The sequence below is a fragment of the Rhineura floridana genome, chromosome 5 (assembly GCF_030035675.1).
Source record: "Rhineura floridana isolate rRhiFlo1 chromosome 5, rRhiFlo1.hap2, whole genome shotgun sequence".
Classification (NCBI taxonomy): Eukaryota; Metazoa; Chordata; class Lepidosauria; order Squamata; family Rhineuridae; genus Rhineura; species Rhineura floridana.
Window position 1 is genome coordinate 95,063,879 of NC_084484.1, and position 26,222 is coordinate 95,090,100.

The following is a 26,222-nucleotide window of genomic DNA, read 5'->3' on the forward strand; positions in this document are numbered from 1 at the left end:
ACACTCTGACCAGTTTAAGTGGCTAAAGTGTTTAAATCTGATTGGAAACTGTATTCTGTTCAATTTGATACAAGGTGGCTATTAAGCATGACCTAAAAGCTGCAATCCCAAGCATACTTACTTGGGAGTAGTTCCCATAGGAGTCAATAGGATTTACTTCTGGGAGTATAGGATCAGTCCGTAAGACTCTCCCTGTAGACACCATAAATGTAAGCACATGGCTTTTCCCCAAGAATCTTGGGAACTGTAGTTTACCCCTCACAGAGCTACAATTCCCAGCACCCTTAACAAACTACAGGATTTTATATTAGTTCTGATTGTCTATGGGGCTATCATAGGGTATGTGTTTTTTGCCTTTTCTATGACAAAAACTCCAGCTTCAGTGGAGTTTATGTGATCTAATCATTTGCATTTGGCGAATGAACACTTTATTCTTTCATCAGAACTTTAGCAATAGTACTAAAATAATAATAAAAAAGAAAAAGAGAAAAAATGCTTTACATACATCATTCAGCTGTATTGCTAATTATAGATAGAGATATAAAGGATAAATAGCATTTTGTCAAAGTATTTTTGTCTATATTTTATACCTCCTCCTTGGTTTTCCAAGCTTGGCATGGAATGCTTCTCATACAGAATTAATTTGAAATGCTGCATATTTATCAAGTCGATTCCGACTTATGGCGACCCTATGAATAGGGTTTTCATGAGGCTGAGAGGCAGTGACTGGCCCAAGGTCACCCAGTGAGCTTCATGGCTATGTGGGGATTCAAACCCTTCTACTACCCCCTATGTGTGTGTGTTTAGTTTTGATATTGTTTTAGGCTACTTAGATGTGCAGCAGCCAAGGCCAGCACCTTGTAGGAATTTTTTTAAAAAGTAACTGAAATGTAATTGTAGTGATTACTTCTGAGGAAAAAGTAAAGTAATCAGTTACTTTCAGAACAATTGTAATTGTAACAGTAATTACTACTTTTTGGGCCAAGTAATTGTAACTGTAATTTATTACTTTTTAAAAGTAATCTTCCAAGCTCTGGTGAGATATACAGTACACACACACTCAGGCATTTGATGACTGAAGGTGACTATTCCTGTGAACCTGAAGATCACTGAAGATCACAGATGAAAGAATGTTTTTAAGCTGTGTGTTAGAATGATTTAACTGTGTTTTTACTATATTGTTATGTGTTTTAGGTTTTTCATTTTTAATTGTTTTGCAAAATATTTAATTATTTTAGTATGTTTTTCTTTTTGTTAAATTATTTTGAGAGGAAGGGCAGGATATAAGTTTAATTAATAATTAAAATAAAAATTATACACACACAAATATACATGCATGGTGGCTGTGAAAAGTAGTCTATGGAATTTTAAATATGCAAACTGACTATTCACAACAACAGTAGTAATTATCCAGCTTTGATTATTGTGCTATGATGGTTGTGTTATTGTCAGTTACTGCCCTTGTGAATGGTCGCTTATCTTAAATTGTGCATAAAATTGTCACAGACTGCACTTTTTGCATTTCATGGCTATTTGACTCCATTTTTACAACTTCAGTTTCTCTTTTTTCACTGAGTCAATGTGTGCATGTATGTATACTTGCTGAGAATAACTCTTCACATGTCTCATACAGTGGACTATAATCACAAGAATTAGACTATAGCTCAGGGATGAGGTGTCTGTGGCCCTCCAGATGTTGTTGGACTCCTACTCCCATCAGCTGTCTTGAGCCAATGAGGAAAGATCTCCACCTTCATAGGAATAAAACAGGAAAGGCTATGATTCTGATCTACAACACAAGTTATAAAATCTTACCCTGTCACTCATTCAATTATTAGCCCTCCAGATGTTGTTGAATTCCATCTCTCATCAGCCGAGTCAAGCGATCAGAAATGATGGAAATTGGATGCACCAAATGTGGATCAAGTCTAAAAACAAGCACATGACAGAATACCCCAAATGACCTTTTCTGGCAGTAGGGCAGTTGGTACTCTTAAATACACTAACTGGCTTCATGAGTGGTTTTGTTTGTTGTGAACCGCCCAGAGAGCTTCGGCTATGGGGCGGTATATAAATTTAATAAATAAAATAAATAAATAAATAAAATGAGTGTTTCCAGTGTTATTAGATCTTCACTGGCTACCAGTTGTCTACCGGGCCCAATTCAAGGTGTTGGTGTTGACCTTTAAAACCCTATACGGTTTCGGCCCAGTATATCTGAAGGAACGCCTCCAGAATCACCGATTGTGCCGCCTGACGAGATCAGCCTCGCAAGACCTTCTCTTGGTCCCACCGGTGAGAACAGCTAGGCTGGTACGGACCAGAGAGAGGGCATTCTCTGTTGTGGCCCCCACCCTCTGGAACTCTCTCCCTTTTGATCTCAGACATGCTCCCTCCCTGTCCAGCTATCGCCGAGCCTTGAAGACCTGGCTGTTGAGGCAGGCCTACAAGATTGGGACAGATTAATTTATGTTCTGAATTAATGAATGGTTTTTTAGCTTAAAATTTGATTATGTTGATCTATATGTATTGTTTTTATTCTTGTTGTTTGTCGCCTAGAGTGTCCCTAACCCGGACAGATAGGCGGCTGAAAAATAAAATTTATTATTATTATTATTATTATTATTATTATTCCAGGAAAAGCATACATTTGCAAAGTATTACGGCACAACTGTTTTCTGACTGCCTGAATTGCTTGCTGTAAAATCCTGTGTGAAGAGAGATTTTATATTTGTTTTATTTATTTTCCTAGGTGGTGGCACTTAAAAGTCCAGGAGTTACGTCTCTCTGCCCCCCTGACAGTACTACCAAGTGTCACCTGTGAAAAGACCATTGAAATACTCAGAGAGAAGGGATTTGACCAAGTACCAGTTGTTGATGAATCTGGGTAGGTGCAGTCCTTCCTTCCAAATATACTCAGTTTCTAAAGAAGTAGTTGCACACACATACTCATTCCTGTTATGGGTTTCATCAGACAGGATCCACCATGTTTCATAATCCTGTCTAGTTTGCTGTTCTGAACTTCCCACTTTTGAGTCTTGGCCTGCATCTTGCTCACCAGATCAAGCTGCTGGTACAGAAAGCCTCCTGAAATTGGTTAAATGAATCATCAGACCTATGATTAGAGACTAATTTGGAATGAAACTTCCCATGTTGTTCCCTTTCTTTCCTTTCTTTTTGAATCCCTGTGCTGTAGGACATCAATGTGTTGTTGTTTTTTGAATGACACTTCCTTGAGGTTAAAGGAAAGGTGTGATTGCAGTCGTTGCTTTTAAAATCTTAACTTAAAATTATATGTTTTATTACCTTTTGAGGACCAGAGTCACCCGCTTCCAATGACCCATAAAAGAATTAGCTGAGCCTGAATTGCATCTTAGTTCTAAAGTCACCAGGTAGGAAAGTGGTCAGTATTGCAGTGGGTCAGATGGGGACAAGCTGCAATTCAGGCAGGATGTTTACTCCCAAAAGTTCTTCCCAGTTAACATAAGGGAGCAGTTGTTTAAACAAGGCCTTTTTGTGATTCTCACAGCAACTGCAATAACACTGCTTTGTCTAACACAGAACATTTTATCCAAATTGTGTAAAACAGGGACGTGATGACTGAGAATGACACATTATCTTTGAACTTTCAGCTAATTATAACAGGTCTTTTTATATTATTCAATAGCCACTGTGTTAGGAGCTGTACAGACACTAGTATTTGTCTAAGCATACAGCTTTGCAAGACACTCTAGCAAAGCAAGTTGCTCTGTTGCAAATGGAAATGTAACTCATCAATTATTTCAATATTCATCATCCTCAATATTATGGTAGTCATCCCTCCAGTGGTTTTTGCCTTTGCAGGGTTTATAACACATTTTGGGAGGAGGAGCAATTTGGAATGAGGAAATGGATTAAGTTCCTCATCCTTTCTATGCCATTTCCCCACTCTTAAACCTCCTCCCGCAAAGAGTTTAAAAAAAAGAAAAGAAAAAGGTGTTGGGATGCTATTGCAAACAATATGTAGTTTACCTCCAAGGATTTTTTTCCCTATGAATTCAAAATGAGAGGGACTGCTCTGAAACATTAAGCTGAGAAAAAAGGAAAGAATTTTCAACTCATCCAGTTGAAAGACTTATCTGATATCTTTTTTTCAGAGTGATTTTGGGAATGGTTACCCTCGGCAACATGCTTTCTTCAGTGCTTGCTGGTAAAGTACAGCCATCAGACCAAGTCAGCAAAGTAATCTACAAGCAGTTCAAAAAGGTAACTAGGTCTCTTCTGGTGTCTCTTGTTTTTTTATACCTCCCCCACTCCCACCATTAGGGAAGAGAAAGCTTTTTGGAAAACAGCAACAGGGAGGTTGTTTGACTAAAATGTATGATGCACATTAAGGAAATTATGCACAATTGATTGGGTGGGGGTTTGGATTGAGTGGAGGCATCTCACAGCACACTTCTGCCAGCTCAGCTGGCCTTCCATTAGCCACCAGCACACAACTCCCACTTCTGTACACCAGCAAAATCCCTGCTGGCACAGCCTGACGGAAAGCCCCAAAATAGGGTGTCCCAAGGCCAAAGCTGGATCCTAAGTTGCTCTTACAGCAGGCTCTGGCCAGCATCAGGCCTCATTTGGCCCTGATTGCTGTGCCAGCCTTAAACTGGTGCACAGATCAGGCCCAATCTGCCTGCCCCTGCTTCCACTGCTGCTGACATGAGTGGTTGGGCTGTGGGTGTGGCAGTAGTTCTGCTGCTAGGCAGCAAACTGTTGGATTGCTGTCTTACAGAGTAAAAAGAAAACCTTTCATTTTAAAAGCATCAGATAAACATAAATCACAGAGCAGTAGATTTGCAGAACAGTAAACCAAACTTCAAGAGCTATAGCAAAATCACTTAAGGCCACATTAGCCTCCAAGGAGGAGTTCCACAGCCTGGCCTCTGCTATGTAGTACCTAACATTTGAACGAGTGCATTTACATGTATGTGCACTAGAGTCAGGATGCATTTAGCCCACCCCACTCCCAAGTCAAGTGATGTAGCCCATATAACGTCTGGGAAAATGGTTGAACTACCCGAAGAATGGCAAAACTACCTAACAACATTTTAACATGGCACTGCTAAATAGGGACAGTTGGAGGTTATGCTAGTCCACTCTTATTCTTGGTCTTGAGAGTTTCTGAGTCTTATAGCTGGATGATGACTCTCTTGGCATGTGGTGTTTAATATTCCGCAATCACAATGGTTTTCTGCAGGATTTTGGCAACAGTTTTATGAACAGTGTTAAGTCTGCTAGATTTACACAGCACAGCTTGTAGGCCAATGTAAATCATGGCAAAGTAAAACTGAGATGCAACACTTTAGGTTAAGTTACTTTTAGTAACTTGTTTACAACACAAAATTTAAGTAATTAAAAAACCCTTCATGTACATGATCTTCATCATTGAAATTATTTACCATACATGCCTACCAATATCCTGCTACACTATGTGTGCTTCTGTGATCTTCGGACCTTGTGCTGGATGTGCTCACAGAGAGAAAGTAGGCAGGTAGGCTATAAGCTTATCCAACTCACATGATGTGCACATGCACATCATTAAGCAAACTGCCAAGACAGGCAGGAAAAGGCAACACTTTTCAGAACTTGAAAAGAGCTATTGCATGGTGATCAGCAAAGCCCTTGTCAATCACAGCTCTGACTTCACTGACTGGCTAAAAACCTGGAAAGTTGGGGATTGAAGCATCTGGCTTAGCTCATTTCACAGAAGTTAGGGGGGTGACTCACATTTTGGTGTATATCATTTGATCCAGAGTACTTAGAAACTTACATTTTTAAATGAAAGCTAAGAGTCTGGGGCTCCTTCTGGCCCTGGTAGAAATGGACCCTTTCTACCACTTCTGTCAGTGGCCCTGGCTACACTTTACAGCTTATAGCAATCCTAGGCATATCTACTCAGAAGTTAGTTTAATTGAGTTCAATGGGACTTAATAAGTGTATATACTCTTTTAATCTAAAGGAACATCTATATGCAACAGTGAATGTACTTTAAAAGAGATAGTTCAGCTTCACATCAAACTAATGCTTTAGCAAATATATTATTTAATTTTTAAAATTTTGTGGGTAAAATGTACCGCTTACTCCGTATCTTAAGGAGATGAACTAATAATGTTTTGTGGACACATTAAATAAATTGTTTTCCCCCTAGTTATCAACTGAATCATCATGCAAAATGTATTATCTGGTGCGTAATTAAGCAATGTAATTTCTCTCTCGCTTGCTTGCTGGTGTCCGTATGGTAGAGGGGCCAATGTTGCTAGTGGCAGATAGCAAGGTCAGATAAGCTGTGTGCAACCAACTGCCCTGCTAAACAAAGACAGCTTCTCCTGCTGGGAGAAAATGGCCCTTTTTGGTCTGGAGGCAAGCTGCTTTTGCACTCAAATGCCCATTCCCAAATTGAGGCAAGCTCACTTGTGTGGGATTAGGGGAGGATTATGGCAAATAATGTAGCCAGGCTTAAAGATGTCTGCTACTTGTCTCTGGAAAAAAAAAATCAGACCATGTATCGTTTGTTCTGCTTTCTGACTAAAGCCAGGGCTCTGTGCATTCTGCACTTCGGCCTCACAGACATGGGGTCATGCTTTAGAGGCTTTCAGTTAAAATACAATTTTTAGAGTAGTGGTGGGAAAACTTGAGACATTCCATCATGGCATCCAATCCAAGCATAACTTTTCTCTCCAGAATTCAGCTTTCCCTCTCCCTAAAAAAGTTCAAGAACATGCCAGTAAAATACTGTGTTGATTGACTTGCCCCAGTTGGGAACCACACCCCCAGCGGCAATCCCAAGAGCAGTTTTGCATTTTATATTTTTTTAAAAAGCCAATGGATGGTCAGATAACACATACAAATCGATTCAGACAGGTTGCCTAAAGCACCAGTTGGGAACCTGCCTTGGGTGGTGGGGTTAGAAATGCCACATGAGTGTTCATGTGTTAATTTATTCATTTTTAAGAAAAGAAACTTCTTCTTTTTTTTTAAGTGCCAAACTACTCTGGGGATTTGGGGGAGGTTACTTGGTGACCTCACAGGAATTAGCCAGCCCACACCTCACAGAACCGGCTTGTAGCATGAAGCCTGAAACATTGGGGGGAGGGGGGGCGCAGCAAGACAGACAGCTGAACAACCTTTTGATTTGCTCGTAGGCATGCAAAGCTAAGAGGAGTCTTGGCTTGCTCCATGTTAAGGGATGCTTTAGATTTCATGTCTTCATACTAGAAGGGTAGATGATACGTGGTAAAATTATAGGGAACTGAGCAAGATTTCTAGAAGATGGAGCATTAGTGATTTGCATACTTCTCTACCCCATCCTATTAAATGGCAGAATGAATTAAGCAAAACGGGCATGTATTACTTGATTTGCATATTTTATACTTGTCTTAACATGGACCTTTGGTTATCCTAGTGCAGAATTTTAATCTATATCATTACTTTTTTGGAAGTATAGAATATACTCAGCTCTGGCTATAGTTCCCAGTCCTTTTGGGCTCCTGTCACATTTTCTGGGGACCGTCTTCCTTTACCTGTGTCTTCAAATATTCTTTTTTGGAGTGTCCCTCTTTCATCCAATTCCTTTACTGCATAACCAGCATTACCGCAATTAATCTTTATTTTTAAAATTAGATTGCTAACATATGATAGAGAAATAAAATGGCATTCATTTTTTTGACCCATAGACTCTTGACTTTGGCAGTCTTTCAGATGTTCTGTTACTGAAAGAGACAAATCTTGAACAGCCTTATTATTATAGAAGAAAATTATTGGGTATGCTTACAGTTGATTTGGTTGGTTTGACTGGAAGACTGAGCTGTTCCTGTAATCCAAGAATAGGTTCTGTCCATTTTGTAAGATACAATTGCTCCTAAATTTGTAGTATTCTTTTTAAAGTTATGAAATCCGGGGGATGGGAAGACTGTAAGCTTAGGTCATGAATAATTGCCATATTGGCACTGATGATTAAAGAGGACAGGAAGGCTCCTGGTAGCATAGACCGCAACTAAATTAAAACACAGTGCTCTTATGCTTAGCTTCTGTATTCTTGCTCTGTCTGTTAGCTTTCCTCTCTTATGCTTCAAAAATTGACTTGACAAGTGTGCTCCACACAGAAGTGTGCTCCACACACAAGCCTAGAATCTAGGACAATATTGATGCTTTGTTGAAATGTAGATTTTCTATGCTTAGAAGAGTGTTTCAGAGGATGTTGTTTCAAGCCAGTTTGGTGCAGATGAAATTATTGGTTTTACAGCAGTAACAGCCAGTGGGGTGGCATTATGTACCTGGCTTCCGGATGCTGAGGGTCACTGCTGCTTACCAAAAGGAAGAAGTGCATGGAGCGAGGCATGAAGCAGGCACAGCAGCCGAGCCAATCTGATGGTTCTTCCACAACACCTGCACCACACTTTCCTCTCAGCAAGCAGCAGTGGCCCTCGGCATCTGGAAGCCAAGCACACATTGCCATCCCTTCAACACCTACTGCTTTGTTGCCTGCAGCTATAATAAGTCCCTACTTTTTATGATGGGAGACTAAAAAAAGGCCATTATCTGTAGTGCCAGATCCTCGAGTCTTCTCCTCACTAGCCCATTAGTTTGCAGCATTGTACCTGAATACCCTTATTTTGAGGATTGAACTGATCACCAATTGTATTCCCAAAGATCACAGTTACAATTGGCAGGATCCAAAGAACTATAAATGGGAAATACCTGCTAGTGATGTTCCAGTAATGCTTGCACATTAATTTGTGTGTTTCTGTGATGGGTTTTATAGCAGTTCTCATGCTGCTACTTGCACGAGAGATTATACAAGATCTTGTTCAAGTGGAAGAATGTCTCCACTTTTCTTCCACAATAAACTTAAAGCATGGCAAAAAATGGAGATGGGGAATCTGTGGCCCTCCAGATGTTGTTGGATGACAACTCCCATTAGCCTCAGCCAGCATAGCCAACAGTCAGGGATGACAGGAGTTGTCCACCCAACAATATCTGAAAGGCTACAGGTTCCTCATTCCTGGTACAAAGTAGTGTGTGCATGTGCTGAAGGCTTCTCCTGCATGTGGAAGGGCATATTTGCATCTCACCCCAAAAATACAGGCAGTTTGGTGCCTTTTCATTATGCAATATCCTTTTGATTCATAGTATAGAAGCCAGAGTGGTGTCTTCTGTTTTTCCCAGCAGCTCATGTCAATAACAATGCATTTGTATCTCAACCCCACAAACAGAAAAAGGTTATGTCTACACACAGAACGGAAAAATAAAGTAGAGAGTACCGAGTGCAAGCAATTCAATGTAACTTCACTGGACACTCATTATGTGGGATCAAATGCTACTTTTAGCCATTGGCATAATTCGGAGCAGAAAAAAGCTTCAACCAATATTCCAGGCTTACTTCTAAATTCAGTGAAGGAACACAGCAAATAAGAGAGAGAAAAATCTCACAAAAGCCAGTTTCATGCTTCACTTACTCTCAGTAAATCCTAGAGTTGGAAGGGACCTCAAAGGTCATTAAGTTCAACCCTCTGCCAGTGTGGGACATCCACTACTGCTGTATCTGTGATTTGGGGCCATCCAGACACTGCTTAAACAGCAGGGGTGTTTGTTTGCTATCCTATATTACTAGGAATGAAAAGCAACATCCCTGTTGGAAAATTCAGTTCTAGAATATGGAGTTTTGCTTTGTTTCCACTGAGTGGCTTTTACAGTTTTTCTCACTCCTTTTTATTGCCCCAACCACCTCCTTTCAACTCATATTGTCTGGATTGGAAAACAAGCCACTATTAAATTAGTGTACTTCTGAATTTGCAGTTCCTGAGCTTCAAGCACGGAGAACAGTTGAATCTCATCAGGTTTTTAAATTACCATATACTGAAGCCTTTTCTATTATTCTATTTTCCTTTGAAACACCAACATTTAACTGGAAAAACCCCTGTTAATGAGCAAAATATGGATTCATAAGATAACATCTATCTCTTGACATGAGTACTACTTTCGAACGCCTGGGGTATAGTAAGGATTGGGGTGCTTATCTATAGAAACTTGTAATATGCAATGACGGTTAAAGTCTATTGACTTTTTCTTTGCAGATTCATCTGCAGGACAACTTAGGGAAATTGTCTCATATCTTGGAAATCGATCATTTTGCTCTGGTGGTGCATGAACAGATTCAGTGTAAGTATAAGGACATTAAACGGTGCCCTAAACCATTTGTCTGTCTTCAACTGCCATGCTTTGGATCTATAGTTTTGTTTAGGCATTTATTAGTTACTTCTCTACTAAATGCATCCAAAGCAACTTGTAGTCAAAGCCTAATGTGGCCAATACCATATCTGGTTACTTCCAATTTACCCAGCCCTGGTGGACTGGAAGAAGCAGGAGCAATTTATAAGGGCAACGTAGGAAGATGTCTTATACTGAATTAGACTGTTGATCCATCTCACTGAGTATTGTTCACAGTGACTGGTGCCAGCTCTCCAGGGTTTCAGACAGGGGGCATTCCCAGTCCTACCTAGAGATGTTGGGGATTGAACCTGGGCCCTTCGACATGAAAAGCAGTTGCTCTGTCACTAAGCGATGGCCCTTCCCAGGGTCTATCAACATCAATGCAACCTGAGCGACACTGAGAGTTTTTCTATACCTGATGCTATTAGCACTGATTCTGATTTTGCTGTCATTACATATATTGAATAGTACTCTAGTCTATAGTTTATCTTTAGACAAGGCTGACTGTATTATGGATTTTTCCTCTCCCTCCCACTTCCATGAATAGCCATTCCTGATGTTCAGCTATCCCACTGCACATGGAGCATACAAACCCTCTGTGTACCTATCCCAAGGCCTGGCATGATTCAGGCTCTGTCTGCTGCACTCTCCATTGGCTATATAGCAAGTAACAGCAGTGTCTTATACAGAGGAGCCACATGATTTTCTCCACACACATGAGGATAAGAAATAAGCTATGCCAGAGGAGATTCTCACTATGCCAGTTCTGGGTCAGAGAGTGGCAGTGCAGAATGCACACATACTCTGACCTTCAGTTTCTTTGGTGCATCTCCAAGAATACAGTGTCTTACAATATGAGCAAGAATTGCAGGATCAAGTCACACATGCTGTTGCTTTGCTGAATTAGTTGTCATCTTTCCTGAGGTAGAAGATCAATGATTCCTCACCTGCATGATTTCTCCTCTTATAATTTGGGTTGCTGTTCTCAAACTGAGTCCTTAGTCTGGACTCTGGTGTCCTTCAGGGTATCCTAGCTGGGGGCAGAGGGAAATGGTCCAGACATTCTGGCCACATAACATTCTCTAAGGGTGGTGGTGCTTCTGCTGCTTTCCACAAGTAGTGCCCTTCACCATTTTTCTTTTAATTGAGGTGCAGAGCAGGAGTCAAAGGACTTCATTATTGAACTCCTGCATTTGAAATAGAACTAGACAGACCACAATGGCTCTATCCAGGGAGGTTTCTGGCATGTGTTGTCTGGAGGACTTAGTTTGAATATTACAGCCTCTGAGGCTGCAAACCTAGCCCTACTTAGCTGGAAGTAAGCCCCATTGAATTCAGTCGGATTTACTTCTGAGTAGATATGAGTAGACATGAAGGTTAAATGTGAATAGACATGTCTCTATCTATCAACAAGCTGAATATGAGTGAAAGGTGCAATGTGGCTGCAAAAAAGGCAAATGCTGTTTTAGGCTTCATTAACAGTAGTTTCCAAATCACATGAAGTGTGAGTTAGGCACTGTTTGGCATTGTTAGGCCTCATCTTGAGTACTGCATGCAGTTCTGGACACCACACTTTAAGAAGGATGCAGACAAACTGGAACAGGTTCAGAGGAGGGCAACAAGGATGATCAAGGGACTAGAAACAAAGCCCTATGAGGGGAGACTGAAAGAACTAGGCATGTTTAGCCTTGAGAAGAGAAGAGTGAGGGGAGATATGATAGCACTCTTCAAGTACATGAAAAGTTGTCACACAGAGGAGGGCCGGGATCTCTTCTTGATCAACCCAGAGTGCTTAAGTTATAGAATAATGGACTCAAGTTACAGGAAGCCAGATTTTTGCTGAACATCAGACAAAACATCCTAACAGTTAGGGCAGGACAACAATGGAACCAATTACCGAGGGAGGTGGTGGGCTGTCCATGTTGGGCTGTGACCCATAGGCATTACTGTCTCTAGTTGTTTTCCATAAAGCCTGCAAGTTTGGAGAAGTAACTGTTATCTCCTGGCCTGAGAGTGAGCAGACATCCAAGGCCAGCGGTTGTCATGGTAACGTGAGATAGCAACTGGGAAAGTTCTAACAGAGTCTGTAAGTTGTGTCTTCTGAATATTGCCTCTGAACTGTGAGGCTGGTCTTCTGTGTATTGCCTCTGAACGGAGAGGTTCTCTTCTGTGTTTACCTTTGAAGAGAGAGGTACCAGAAGGGGGGTGACTGAAGAAACTCTACATGTATTTACTCTTAAGCCTTTGGCCATAATGTCTTAATAAAGACTCTTAACATGCTCTAATGCTCTGAAGAAGTTTCTTGCTCAACTTAACTCCAACGTAATGTATGCTGTTTCACGCAACAACGCACACACGTCAACAGTCCATACCTAGAGGCATTCAAGAGGCAGCTTGACAGCCACCTGTTAGGTATGCTTTAAGTTGGATTCTTGCATTGAGCAGGGGGTTGGATTCGATGGCCTCTTCCAACTCTACTATTCTATAGACATAAAAAGATTTTTTTAAATCAGTTATGGGGCTCAATGTTTATCTGTCTATGTAAGTCTGTGTCACGCTGTGGAGAGGTGGTGACCAAAACTGACAATGAAAGTGAGGGTATCTCACAGAAACTTATATGAACAACGAACATTATTATATTCATTATTGTATATTTTCTATCCTTGTTCCAAAATGGCCTATAGAATTTCTTGGGGATTACAACCCTCTTCAAGGGTAATATTAATATATAGCTGCTCACAGAGTGTAGGAAGTTTTGAAATGGTCCCTGACCACACACTACCATTGATTTCCCTGTGTTTCACATTTCAGTGATATCTTTCAAATGTGAAGCATTTTATGCTGGAATGATGTAAGCAAGTCATTTCCAGTTTATTAGAGTACCTCATAGTCATTTCTAAATTACTTTCAGCCACTGGTGACACCTGTGATGTGTGTGGAAGGCAGTAAAAAAATACAATGTGTTATTTCTGATTATTATTAATTGTAGTATTTGCAATATTTTATTTGCATTCCATTTTCCTTATAGAGACTTTTAAAAACCCTATACCTTGGCACTACAAAAGTCATCAAATGTTTTGACTTTTACTTAGTTGGGCTTAAAAATGTATCCTTATAAAGTTTTATTTGTCAGCTGAAGACAGACTTCCTATACATTTTTAAATAAATGAATAAAAATCACCTGTGTGGTGGTGGTGGAGGGATGATGATGATGATGATGATAAAATTTATGCCCTGCCCTTCCTACCAAAGGGAGCCCAGGGTGGCCGACAAATAATAAAACACTAAAAACATCTTAAAAAACAATTCCAACACAGATGCAGACTGGGATAAGGTATCTACTTAAAAGGCTTGTTGAAAGAGAAAGTCTTAAATAGGCACTGAAAAGACAACCGAGATGGCACCTGTCTAATATTTAAGGGGAGTGAATTCCAAAGAGTAGGTTAAATTAAATAGAGCTACTTATTTTATCATCCAGCTGATTGAATTTGAGAGGCCTGCATCATCAAGGATTCTTACTATTCATCTACCAGTCTAAAATTAAAAGACTGCGCAAGATACACATCTGTCCAATATATGGTGTAGGTCAGATCTATTATTTACAAGATCTAGAAACGCCAAAGAAGCTCAGGAACATCCAGGTACCAAAAATCCTAAGTACCCACTGAAGAAGACCTTTACAGGTTGAGATATTTGGGAGAGATATAGTATAAGTTTTGAATGCAAGGAAGAATATTTTATTGCCATATATGATGGTTTTAATAATGTTTTATGATTGCTAGCTATTATATATTAAAATTATATTTTAGATGTTCTAATAGATACATTACTGAGCCCATCCTTTTTGGTTGTAGTCTTCCAAATATTAGGTGCCACAACACTTAAGGTCTGCTTCCTAATGAGATGGTATCTATAGGAGGAAATTTTCAAAAGAAATAATTTGAAAATTGTTCATGTTACAGTTTAACTCCTTAACTCATAACTATTTGTGTTGTTCTTCCCTCTAGATCACAGTGATGGCAATTCCAGCAAAAGGCAAATGGTGTTTGGTGTTGTCACGGCAATTGACTTGCTGAACTTTGTGACTGCCCGGGAACAACAAAGAAAGGCAACCTAAATTCAAGAAACACATTGGTGGCAGTTGCTTCAGTCGCTTTTAGGGTTTTTTAAGATATTTTTTTTACCCCTTACCTTCTTTGTTACGGCAATCTTAATTTTTTAAAAAATTAATCAAATAAACCAAACATCATTAGTGGAACTCATTAGTTGCAAGCAAGACTTTGTGGTTATACATCTTCCAGTATGATAATGAGCACACTGAAAGTATAAGGCACTTGAGTATATGGTGGTTCTCAGGTTTGCTGGTGTTCGGTGAGAGTCCTGCATAATGGCTGGTATGATCAGGCCATAGATGCCTATGATAGTGGCCACATCATAATCGGTTATTCCAAGACACATTGTTTCTGCTTTCATGAGTGCAATGTGTCTTCAGACTCTCACTGGTATTACAGCCTTGAGGGGCAAAGGTGCAGCCTTAGATAAATTAGTCCTATTACAATCTGACAAATGTCAAGCCTATTGTCTGTCTTCTGTACTACAAACATAAAATTACATCCAGTCCAAACACAACCTTCATGAAAGGACCACCTTCATACTTGCCCAGGTGTCAGATCATAAAGTACACATAACACAGGCAGGTTAATCATCTACAAACATGTTCTGTCTTCTGTGAGAAGCTGGCTATTGAGTAGTTTGTGCAGAGCCAATAGCATATCTGTATAGTAGATATGTCAGCCCTAATGTTTGGTCTGAATCCCTTTCCCCATGTTTTTCCAAAAACCAAGATATAAATGATCTGCCCTTCCTATTCTGCTTTCACTTACTAGATTATGACTATCACCCTCCACACCCTGGCCAAATTGTAGTGATCAGGAAGAGCAAGGAAGTAAAGTAAAGTAAAATTTTATTTTTGAGTCGCCTATCTGGCTGAATTAACGGCCAGTCTAGGCGACGTACAACATACAATAAAATACAATAAAATCAATAAGGATCACAATAAGGAAGGAATTCAACACTGCTCAATAAACAACAGAAACAAAAATGGGGAAAGTTCTTCACTATTAAGTGGGCAGGCTAGTTTTTCCAACTTCACTGCCAATTATTTCTTTGTGTCATCATGACTTTGCATCCTAAGCCATTGCACATTGCTCTTAAGGGAAACATCTACAGCAGCAGCATTGAAGAACACTGTGAATTCTTCATTGCTTTACATCATTGACTCTGTCAGGTATAATGTGGAAAGTGTCTATTTCCATTAACCTAGCCTTGTCTAATTTGACTAACTGTTTGACTGTTGAATTCTGAAATTATTCTATATTTGCCGTCCTGTGTAGACCAAATAAAGTTTACCAAATATTAATCCTAATATTTAATGGAAAGTTTTAATAATGATTCTTAGCTAGATATGTGTGACTGTGTTTTTATATTGTGTAGCTTTATGTACACCAATGTCAACTTTCCTCTGTTACACATGAGTAAGCTAAAGTGTTGTGATATGTTTGGTTTGGGTGTCTAATGGTCTTTGGTCTTAATGGGGGATACTGGAAACATGGTAACATGTTTGGCTTTTCATTTACTCCAGTGAATTTTTTTAATTGAATTGATGTAGTTTTTTTTCCTGTGGCTTCCTATAACTTCCACTGGGAAATTTTAAGAAGCATGATAGTGATACTGTGATTTTTTTGTACAATCCTAGTAATACTTGTGTTTTATGTTGGAAAACCCTCTTGCCACAAGCAAACACACGGGAAGTGTACAAAAGTGTATTGTTTTCATATATAAAACTTGGGACTTGTATATAAAACTTACGTTTCAATGCTATCTTAGTGTAATAAATTCAGTTTGGTCCTGTTTATAGCAGAGGAACTATGTTTAGTCCGAGACGATTTTGTTCAGTATTCAGGGTTCTAGTCACTAAGCATTAGCCATTTCAGGATCATAAAGCAAATCCATATGTTTTTAAAAGTTCTGTTCTTCTCTCATGTTTGTTCCAAATATAGTATGAAGAGCTAAATAAAAATTATTTTATTTCTGACAAACCAGCCGGATTGACTGTGTGCGTGTGTGTATACACATATGGGCCCAGGCTAGAGTGTGAGAGAGTGTACAAGAGAGCTCCCTCTCACTGAACATAGAAATAGCACTGATCTTTTAGTGGTCAGAGGATAGGTGGACAGAAATGCCTGGAAGGTCCAGCATTCCCTTTCTACTCCCCAAGTGGTCAGTAGTACTGTAAAAGATCACTGCACCAATCATATTTTAGAAGCAGTTTTCAGTCTGACATAAACTTCAACCAGGCCCTGTGTGGATTGTGCTGAAATCTTTTAACACCAAGCAGAGTTGAGTGTCCAGCGCAAGGATCAAAGTGCAAGGCTGGGTATCTAGAAAATCAAAATCCATATAAATGAAATCTGAAACGGAACCTAATTCCATTTCTAATTCTTGCTTGTGTAGTTATAACATGGATTGTAGCAATGCTTGGGCTGCCAGGTAGAAGTACCTTACTGACTCTTTGTTTCTGGTGTTTTTATTAAACTTGTCCATGTCTTTGGACATTGATTGTGGAGTTCCTAAATGGATGAGCTTGACTGAATTGGACATTGTGTGTCCTCTGTCTTTGGCAGATGTGCATTTATGTGCCCAATTGTAAGGCTGTAGCTTCACTAATACAGATTGCTCAGTTTAACTGTCTATTAGATGATGCATCCTTGGAGGATGATCTACATTGGACCTTGGATTATTCCCAAGGGACTTTGATCTTTAAGATTACAAAGCCAGAGAGAAGGCTGGCTTGTATAAACTGTTGTACTGCAGCATTTCTGTGCTCTCAGTGGATTTCTTCATACCACATTCTCTTCTCTCCATGAGTGGGGTAGGGGATGTTGGAACTGCCATGTAGCCAGAAACTGGTTTTCTAGGTTAGGAGTGGGCAGACTTCAGCTTGTCAGATCTACTTTTTTTTTCTTTTTTACTAGAACCCCAAGATCTACTAACCTGAGCCATTTGCAATAGAATTAAAGAAAATGATTCCTTGGAGTTCTTTCTGAGTCTGGGAATTTGTTTTTAGTACCAGGCTGGAGATCCTTTTACTTATAAATCCGTTCCTGATTAACTTTCATAGCAGCCTAATTTAGCTGAACAAAGTTGATTTGTTGTTTTTGTTGTTAAACAACAGGGAATCAGAAACCCTCTCCGATCTATTCAAAATCACCCAGAGATTCTACCAGCAGACCCCAATCTATCTTCTCACCTCTGTTCTAGGTGGACTTAAATGTTAAAATTATTGGCTTTTCTTTTTAATAAAATAGGGCCTGGTTGGATTGAGAATGGCCCAGATGGTGCCTCTTTATTGTTGGCCTAACAAGGACATGTAGATAGGTCTGGCTAATTAAAAACTGCCCTCATTCACCCTACTTCATGTAGGTGAAACAGTAGGGCTGAGCTGGCACAGCAAGTTCTGTGCTGTACGTGCTGTATAGATAAATAGAGGACTTCAGTCCATTGCATTACATTCATAGTAATAACTATCCCCTTAGAAAAATAGTTCTGTGTCTTTACCTTGCAATTACTGGGTTGGCTGGGGAGACAGTTTTAAAAGATTACAAGTCCTTCCTGAAACCATCAGGAGCTCTTTGAATTGGAACTGAATTTAATGGAGAGAAATATATTTAAATTTTGTAACTCAATGGCACAACAATTATTTTGCCAATCATCTTTTTTAAAAATGATTTCAAATATTACGTGCAAGTGGTACTTAAGAAACGACCTTATATCAAGTTCTGTCAGTGGACAGTGTCTAGCCAGTATTGTGTCTCTAATCTGACTGGAGAAGTGGCTCTCTTCTTAGGCAGAGGACCTTTCCCGACCTACAACTTCAGATGCCCTAACTCAAGGATGGGAAAACTTGTGGCCCTCCAGACATTGTTTAGGGTCCTTTCTTCCATCACTCCTAACTGTTGGCCATGCTGGCTGGAGCTGATGAGATCTGGGACACCAGCAATACCTGGAAGGCCACAGATTCTCCATTCCTACTCTAAATGAAGATGCCACAGATCAAATTAGGGATTTGGGTCTAAGACCCTGGACAATTACACCCTTGCCTAATAGGGTGTTGCTGGGATGGTGAAACTGCTTGCTGCGTTTCTGCCTGCTGTTCAAGGCACAGAGCATCTATCAGGAGAAATTAGAATTAGAAAACTTCATTGAATTACATTTTGTAATAACAGAGAAGACAAGAGTATAAGGCTTTTTAAAGACGTCTGCATTGCACCATCCAATGTGGTTGTGCAGTATGAGATGGGTCTCATTTCTTGAAGTTTGCCTAACCAGAAAACACATCCACACAAACAACCAGTTTCCGACCATTGTGGGACACTGATCTTTCTATCTTCATCATCATATGCAGTGGCTTGTCTCCCATGTGGTCTAATGAAAATGATAAACCTCTTTCCTTTCAGAGAGAGCAAGAACATCAAGTGTGATACCATTCATTCATCAGTTGGTCCATCTATGAAACAGTCACCATCACACAGACCAAACACCACAGCCAGAGCTTTCAAATCATCTGGAACTCATTGTAAACCACTCCATATACACATACAGATTTATTTTACAGTTATTGGGTACCATCCAATGTATACATCAGGTGGGGGAGCTTTTGGCCCTCCAGATGTTGCTGAACTACAACCACATCAGCTCTGGCTATTGACCATGCTTGCTGGGGCTAATGGAAGTTATAGTTCAGCAACATCTGGACTGCTGAAGGTTCCCCACCCCTGGTATATATTTACATGAAATGTGTTCCTTAGGGTCCCTGATCTAGATGTGTCTATACATTTCCACACTATAAGAGATGTTTTATTTCTGAACAGGGTGGTTCACAACAGATGCTATTGGAGGTCGCTGATTCATAGGGTCGCCGTAAGTCCCCGCAGGTCCCAGCAGGCAGGCCCACCCTTAGCATGTGCGGGGGGCGGGGCAAAAGCATAGTTGCCCCCCCCACATTCTTTCAATGTAACAGAGACAGCTATGAACAGCTTACAAAACAGTATCATTTCAAGACCATTCCTGGGAAGGAAAAAGCCGACTGTGGAGCAAATTCAGAAGCCTGACCTACAAATTCCCAAGGAGCGCAAAATGGTGGAAGACATTCGCCCCAGTTAGCCCCTGCGGGGGGGGGGAGGCGGCAACAACATATGCTATCTATCCCTTGAAGGAATGAAGCTGCCCGGTGGTTTTTTATTTGCTTAAGAACTAGCCACTTTATTCTGCTACATACATGTCTGGGAAGAAAGAAGAAGTGAGAGTCCAAAGCCCACACCTAGGAGAAGATATTTCAAGAAAAAAATAGGCCTTCATGTAACCAACTCTGATTGGTTACACTGGTGTCATGACCCTTGATTGGCTTGACCATGTAGCCAACTAGAAAAACCTTTTCTTAAGATAGACTGTGCCCAAGTTCAATCTGTTGAGATGGGCAGTGAACAGATGGGGAGGTGTGAAATGGCAAGGATTCAAGGGGCTTCCCCCCCAAAGAAAATCCCTTTACTAGACTGAAAAATTTCACTCCAAATTTGTCTAGACCTATTCTTCACAAAATATAGTGATCACAACAGAGACACTCATGGTTGTTAGACAACTAAGGTATATTCAAGATAGAACCAATGGGCTGCATGTAGTCATGCTGATTATTTTCAATGAATAGGGCTAACAATAAAGCCCACCATGACATCACCCAGATATGAGGAAGAACCACAGAAATAGCTACCTGGTCACTCCAGGTGTAAATTGGCCTAAATTTGCATTGATATTGGCTGGATGCTATGATTGTCTACACACCACCAGTTGGTGCACTCTGATGATCTACTATGCTATTCCAAGTGTGTGTGTGTATGTTTTAAATAAACTCTGAGGCCTTTTTAAGCTGGAGAAAGCCTCTTTTAGTTTTGCAGAGTGTATCCTCAATGTGCATTGTTTGTGTATTGTCTTAGAAAGTGTGAATCAGGTAGGTTCGCCTTTAAATGCAAACAGAATCAAATTCCTCCCACATCCCTACTGGCGACCGCCTGGAGCAACTGCCCTGCATCCCAGTGCCTAGGGGCGGTACTGCCAGCAGGGTACCTATGTCTCCAGCATACTACGAGCCAATTGGCATGACAGAGGAGCATGTTAGCCATTGAGCAGAATTTTCTAACTTGTTTCTTTGCAATTTCCTGCTGATTGGAGCCAGCCAATGTGAAAGGAGGTGAGTTAACCACTGAGAAGACTTTCATGCTGATTGGCTCCTAGGAAAGTATTTTTTGTGACTGAGTTTGCAGAGGAGAAGGAGACGGCACAACCAGGACAACAGGAGATGAGGGGAAGTGGGAAAGTAGGAGAGGAGAGACCTTGGGCTGAAGAGGTCTCTCTCTCTGCTGCACATCCTCCAGTTTGTTTGTTACAAAGGATCTCATTCTCAACCCAGCACCAAAAAACAAGGGGAGGGGTAAGATGTGTGGTTTTGTTCCAGTTCAAAGCCATGAATGGAGGTGGAAGAGGAAAAGAGAAAAAATATGTTCAAGTGTGGGAGAGAAAGGTTGTGTATGTGTGTGTGTTGGTGTTCCGGTGTTTAATGATGTATATATCTGTGTTGTGCATGGCAAGGTGAAATGCAAATCTCTCTCTCTCTCTCTCTCTCTCTCTCTCTCTCTCTCTCTCTCTGTGTGTGTGTGTGTGTGTGTGTTGCAGCCAACATGAGAGGTTAGGATCAGGAATTTCCATGCTTAAGTTTCCTCCTAAAACTCAAGCTCTGTCCAAATGCAATTACTCAGAGTCTTAGTATGGCAGCCAAAAAAGAACACTCATGAAATGAAATTCCTTGCCTTACAATGTGATGATGATAATGGTGAAAAACTGCCTGAATGGACTAAAACTTCTGTCTTTTTTTTTTAACACTTTAGGTATGTGTAGAAAGAAGGGGGGGAATTTCTTCCTACCTTCTAAAAAGTGGCAGAGTTCAAATGGTCACTAATTCTTATACAAAATGAGTGGCCTGCTTAGAGACTGTGATTTTCTTCATTTAGAAAAACACAGGCTTTGTGTTAACCCAGCAGCAAAAAAGCCTCCAGGGAAAGAGAAGTGGGGAGTCAATTGTGCAGGCCCCAATGAGTGTCAATTACAAGCAAGCCTTTATTAGTTCCTACTGCAAAAAGCCAAGCTGTGGAAAGTGAGAATTCTGTAACTGCAGAAGAAGAGACAGCAAATCCTTATGATAGTATCCTATCTACATCATCAAGCAGTTTGGTAGCAGCAGGAGATTTATTTATAAACGTGTAAACACTGAATTCAGTAATTCAATCAATATCTCTGGCAGTGAGAAAGGACAGTCAAATGGTGGCAGTGATAGAAAAGCAGAAAGCAGTATTCAAACCTGGCTAGATTATTCTAGAATCTTAGAAGGTTGTAATATCTTAGATGGGGATGTGGCTGTAACTATTATGAAGGGACACTGCACTTTGGAATTTGCCACTACACTACTGCATTTTAGGAATGTTCCATCTTTGGGATTTCTGTCTGCCTGTCACTGAGTTGTTAAAGGCTCAGGAGGCTTGTCAGAAACAGGTGGCTATCCTGTTTCTAATGCAGCCTTCGCCAGTCATGTGTTCCCTGATGTTGAGGACTGCAGTCCCCGTCAGCTGTAGCCAGCATGGCCAATGGTCAGGGATGATGGGAGTTGTAGTCCAACAACATCTTGGGACTCAAAGTTGAGAAAGATTGTGCTACAGCATGAAACTCCCGAAGAGTTAGGGCCCGTCCATATGACTGTATAATCTGCAATGTTATAGCTTTGTGTTCTCACTAATTCACCATTGTCCATATAATGTTGCAAGGTAGTACTGATTTTTGCATTCACAAATCTGCATTAAAAATACCACCGAAAAACCAATATGCTTTCCTGTACCGATAATCACATTAACGTCTGTGTGCTCAGAAGCAATGCCACAGATTTTCCTGCAATAGGCAGTCCATGGGTGTTCCTCTGTCATATGCCAAGCCCTTTGTCTCCTTCCCACCCAATAGCACAAACTAATCCACAAACCTGTGCATGCGTGAGAATAAAAAAAAGTGTCTGTGCTCTTCCAAAAAAGTACGCAAAAAGCAAACATGGACCAATCAATAAAAAGGGGTGGACTTAGGGTAACAGCCAATGCTAAAGCAAAAAAAAAAGCCCACACGTATGGATGCTTGATAATTGGGTTTTCACAATAATCTGACCACAAACAGGACACGTATGGATCTCAAGGCCACCAACGGAGTATGGAAAATGTGGATTTTGAGGTTAGGTATGGATGGGCCTGTGGTTTTTTGACAGCTTTAGTATTAATGGAAGTTCTAAATCTGCCCGGCTCTCCAGGAAAGAGGAATGACTATGGCACTGCAAATGTTAAATGCAATATACGTCGGTTTTATTTACATGGTCTTGTTTCCTTAGCCCTCACCATCAAGCCTGGGTATTTTCATTTTACAACTTGATATGCAACAGAAAGATAAGGGTTATATAACCTTATAACAGTATTTATACTGTTATGCATACCAAGACCTTGAGACTGATGTGAACTGCTTCTGTGTCAGAAGGTATGACAGGTGTGTCAGAATCTCCACACCCCAGCAAATTAACTCACACATTTTCCAACTGTTGTTGAGTGAAGTCTCAAACAGGCACAATCAATACAAATCCAAATGTTGGATGGAAGGTACTTAGACTGAGTTATCACTCAGGTCACCAACACTGCAAGCAGCGTCTGAGGTTGTGCCTTTTAACAGCAGTTGATGGGCCGATATCAGCAAGCAATAAGACATTTATTATCTCCACAGTGTGAAATGGTTGCCCGGTGGAGGGATGACTAAACTTTTTCAGGTCGGGGTTCACATTATCCTGGTGGAAACTATGATGATGTGTCTTGCTGCCTGGATGGAGAAATGTGTATGTAGAAATCTCTTGACTTTTGCATGGCTGGAATGTAGCCTGCCATACAAAGGTAAGAGTCCTGTCCATTGCTCTGCCTCCTATTGCCTCTGGCTACACCCACCACTGGCACGTGGCCCCTAAAGATTGCAATGTAGCCCTAAAGTTGAAAAAGGTTCCCTACCCCTGATCTCAGTGTATAACTATTGCATTTGCATGTAAGTCCCCTGCCCCCAAGCAATGTCATCCAGACATGAAACAATTTCTGGTGCCATCTCTGTTATATTTTTGGTGCCTATTGAAGACCTTCCGCTTTCAACAAGCCTTTTAAGTAGAGACCTTATCCTAGTCTGTGTGTGCTGGAATTGTTTTTAAAGATGTTTTTACAGTTGTTTTGTTTAAATATGTTTTTAAAGATGTTTTGTTTTCATATGTTTTTAAGTCTTTTTTAAAAATATGTTTTAAAGTGCTTTTAGTGTTTTTGTTTGCTACCCTACGCTCCTTCTGGGTAGAAGGGCAGAATATATATTTAATAAATAAATAATAATAACAAAACCAGCTCCTGGGCATTACAACACATCTCAGGTTACATGCAGAGCAGATAATACAACAAGGTGAGCTAAGCTACAGATTATAGATTGAGTCACATACATGATTCTTTGGTCAAGGAATCAAACAGTCAGGGCATCCTCTATGTCCTTGTGAAAAATGGGAGGAGGGGTTGGTTCGATTAATTCAGGGGTCACCAACATTTTTGGACCAGCCAGCACACTTTGCATTTTGAGAAAATGCTGTGTGCAAAATGGGAGTGTGTACATGGCATGTACACAAAATTAGAGAAAGTAAGCCATTGCTGCTTCCCTTCTCTTTCTGCCCCAGACAACCTTAGCTTATGGTTGTCTAGTAACAACAGGGAGCATTCTCCAGTACCAGGAAAAATATACAAGGTGGCCACGCTGCACTCACGTTCTCATGCATGCATACAAACGCACACACAGAGTCCACACATACTTCTCTCCCTCTCTCACACACTTTGGGATCTGCAGGAATTTTTTTTTTTGGAGGGGGACGATTTTTCCAAAGGGATCAAATTTTGAGGTGCGGGTGGGATGCAAAGTGAAATACTGAAAGGGGAAGCAGACTAATTCCTCACAAGAAATTAGAAGAATTGTGTCTGTGTGTTTTGCCTTATATCTCAGAATCTAAAAATGCTAGAAACGTGCTATTTTAAAATAAATTAAAGCTGGGAATCTGGAGGTTAGGTTTTATCCTGGGGGCATCAAAGGAGGCCTTTGCAGGCACCATGACACCCAAGGGTGCTGGGTTGGCAGTCCCTGCTATTTAATAAAGGATGGTCCATCTGACAAAATGTCCACGTGGACAATCCAAAAACAGAAATATATATATAAAAATACTTTGTATTAAGGACTAGTCCATCCACACGCATCTGCTTATCAGATCTTCTTCACAAAAACTGTCAGGGATCCCTGTCAGGTAACCCCAATTTTGCAGAGTACTAAATCATGCAGGATGCTTTCACAATTAATATTTTTCCTCCTGAATTTCATTTCCTCTGCACTAGCCTGTTGTGTACTGGCTACTGGAGCAAGTGTCTTAGAAAACTGGCCAACAAATCAAAATGAATGTGCAATAAACTGCAATGTTATATAGCCTCCACACAAATGTTGTGCAAACCATTCGGAAGGAACACCCAATAAACAGGTTGTCTGGAAGAGCTCACTATCAAGGAATCACCTCTTTCAAGTGTACAGGCATAGTTAGTCTTCACTGTTTCTCAGCCATCTGGAGCACATTCTCTTAAATGGAGATGGTTCAAAGTGACAGGGAAAGAAATGAGCAAACAAGGTGTGCTGAGTAATACAGTATTGATATGGCTCTTCTCTCTGTGTTCTCTTGCAATCCAGATTGACTGGGCTTAATTGTGAGAAAGAGTGCTGGAAAAACACTCATATCCCATTGGCAGCTTGATCATCATGGCTATTTAGTATAATTGTACTTTGAACATGAATAAGCATAAGTGGTCAAGTGGAACCAATCACTGTCCTTCATGCAGTGTTATAAGGAAGCTTATTGGCTTCCTGGATCATAGACACAGATATAACTAAGCGGTCAGAAGGATTAGAGGCACACACAGCAAGCAACCTGGCAGACAGGTGAGTAATCCTTCTTTCTGATAGCTCACTACATATGTTCACCCTTTTAATTGATTTGGTAATATTTGTGTTAATTCTGTATTGCCTGTGGATTTGTTTGTTTGGCTTGATCGCTGTTTGTTGACTATCTGACGTTTGAGAGCATTTTTCTTCCAGTAACTTAAAAATATTCTAGAGGTACTAGAAGAGGAAATCAGAAAGGTTATCCTGGTCAAATCCCTCTTATTATGCTAAGGCCTTCTTTATTCTTTCACTGGATATAACTTAACAAAATAAGAAAATATTCTTTCCACCTGAAGGAGAGATCCCATATCCCTGTGACCTGATTTCAAACAATCACCATCTATCATCTAAAAGTATGTAAACATTAACAGAGGCCTCCTGTGAAACGATATGAATCTTTTTCTCCATCTTTAAACTATTGCCTTCGGACTCTCTTCCATATCTGTTCTCATAGTGTAGCATTTTCCCCATCACCTTCATTTAGTGATTTCCTGTCGTTTCATTATTTTCTGCAAAATGATTGTTTTGTGCAAACTACAGTTCTTAGAATACAATAAAATACAGACAACATTTATTTTGCTTAAAACCATTGAATCATTGCAAACACAGGGAAAGGATGTATATTGCACAGAAATCAGCTAACAATATGTAACACAGATTGCTTATCATAATTAGTCGGCAGTGCAATATGCCACAAGCAAATATATCTTATTCTTTGAGCAGCTAGGCCCAAACAGGGCAGCCATCAGATATCAAACAACATTATTTAAAAATGAAATTATGTTATTCAATTTTACTTC

General features: G+C 40.2%; 1 protein-coding gene across 2 annotated transcripts in view; it reads left to right on the plus strand.

Moving 5' to 3' along the window:
- The window catches only part of LOC133385137 (cystathionine beta-synthase-like protein), a 73,774-nt gene extending 57,434 nt beyond the window's left edge, over positions 1–16,340 (plus strand). The window contains exons 13-17 of one of the 2 annotated variants that reach the window (XM_061627548.1): positions 2,753–2,887; positions 4,137–4,245; positions 6,182–6,217; positions 10,107–10,191; positions 14,250–16,340. In XM_061627548.1, the coding sequence (XP_061483532.1) occupies positions 2,753–2,887; positions 4,137–4,245; positions 6,182–6,217; positions 10,107–10,191; positions 14,250–14,359 (475 nt within the window). In that variant the 3' untranslated portion in view covers positions 14,360–16,340. The remainder of the gene's footprint in view (positions 1–2,752; positions 2,888–4,136; positions 4,246–6,181; positions 6,218–10,106; positions 10,192–14,249) is intronic. The other variant, XM_061627549.1, reaches the window with a different exon arrangement.
- Positions 16,341–26,222: the final 9,882 nt, after the last annotated feature.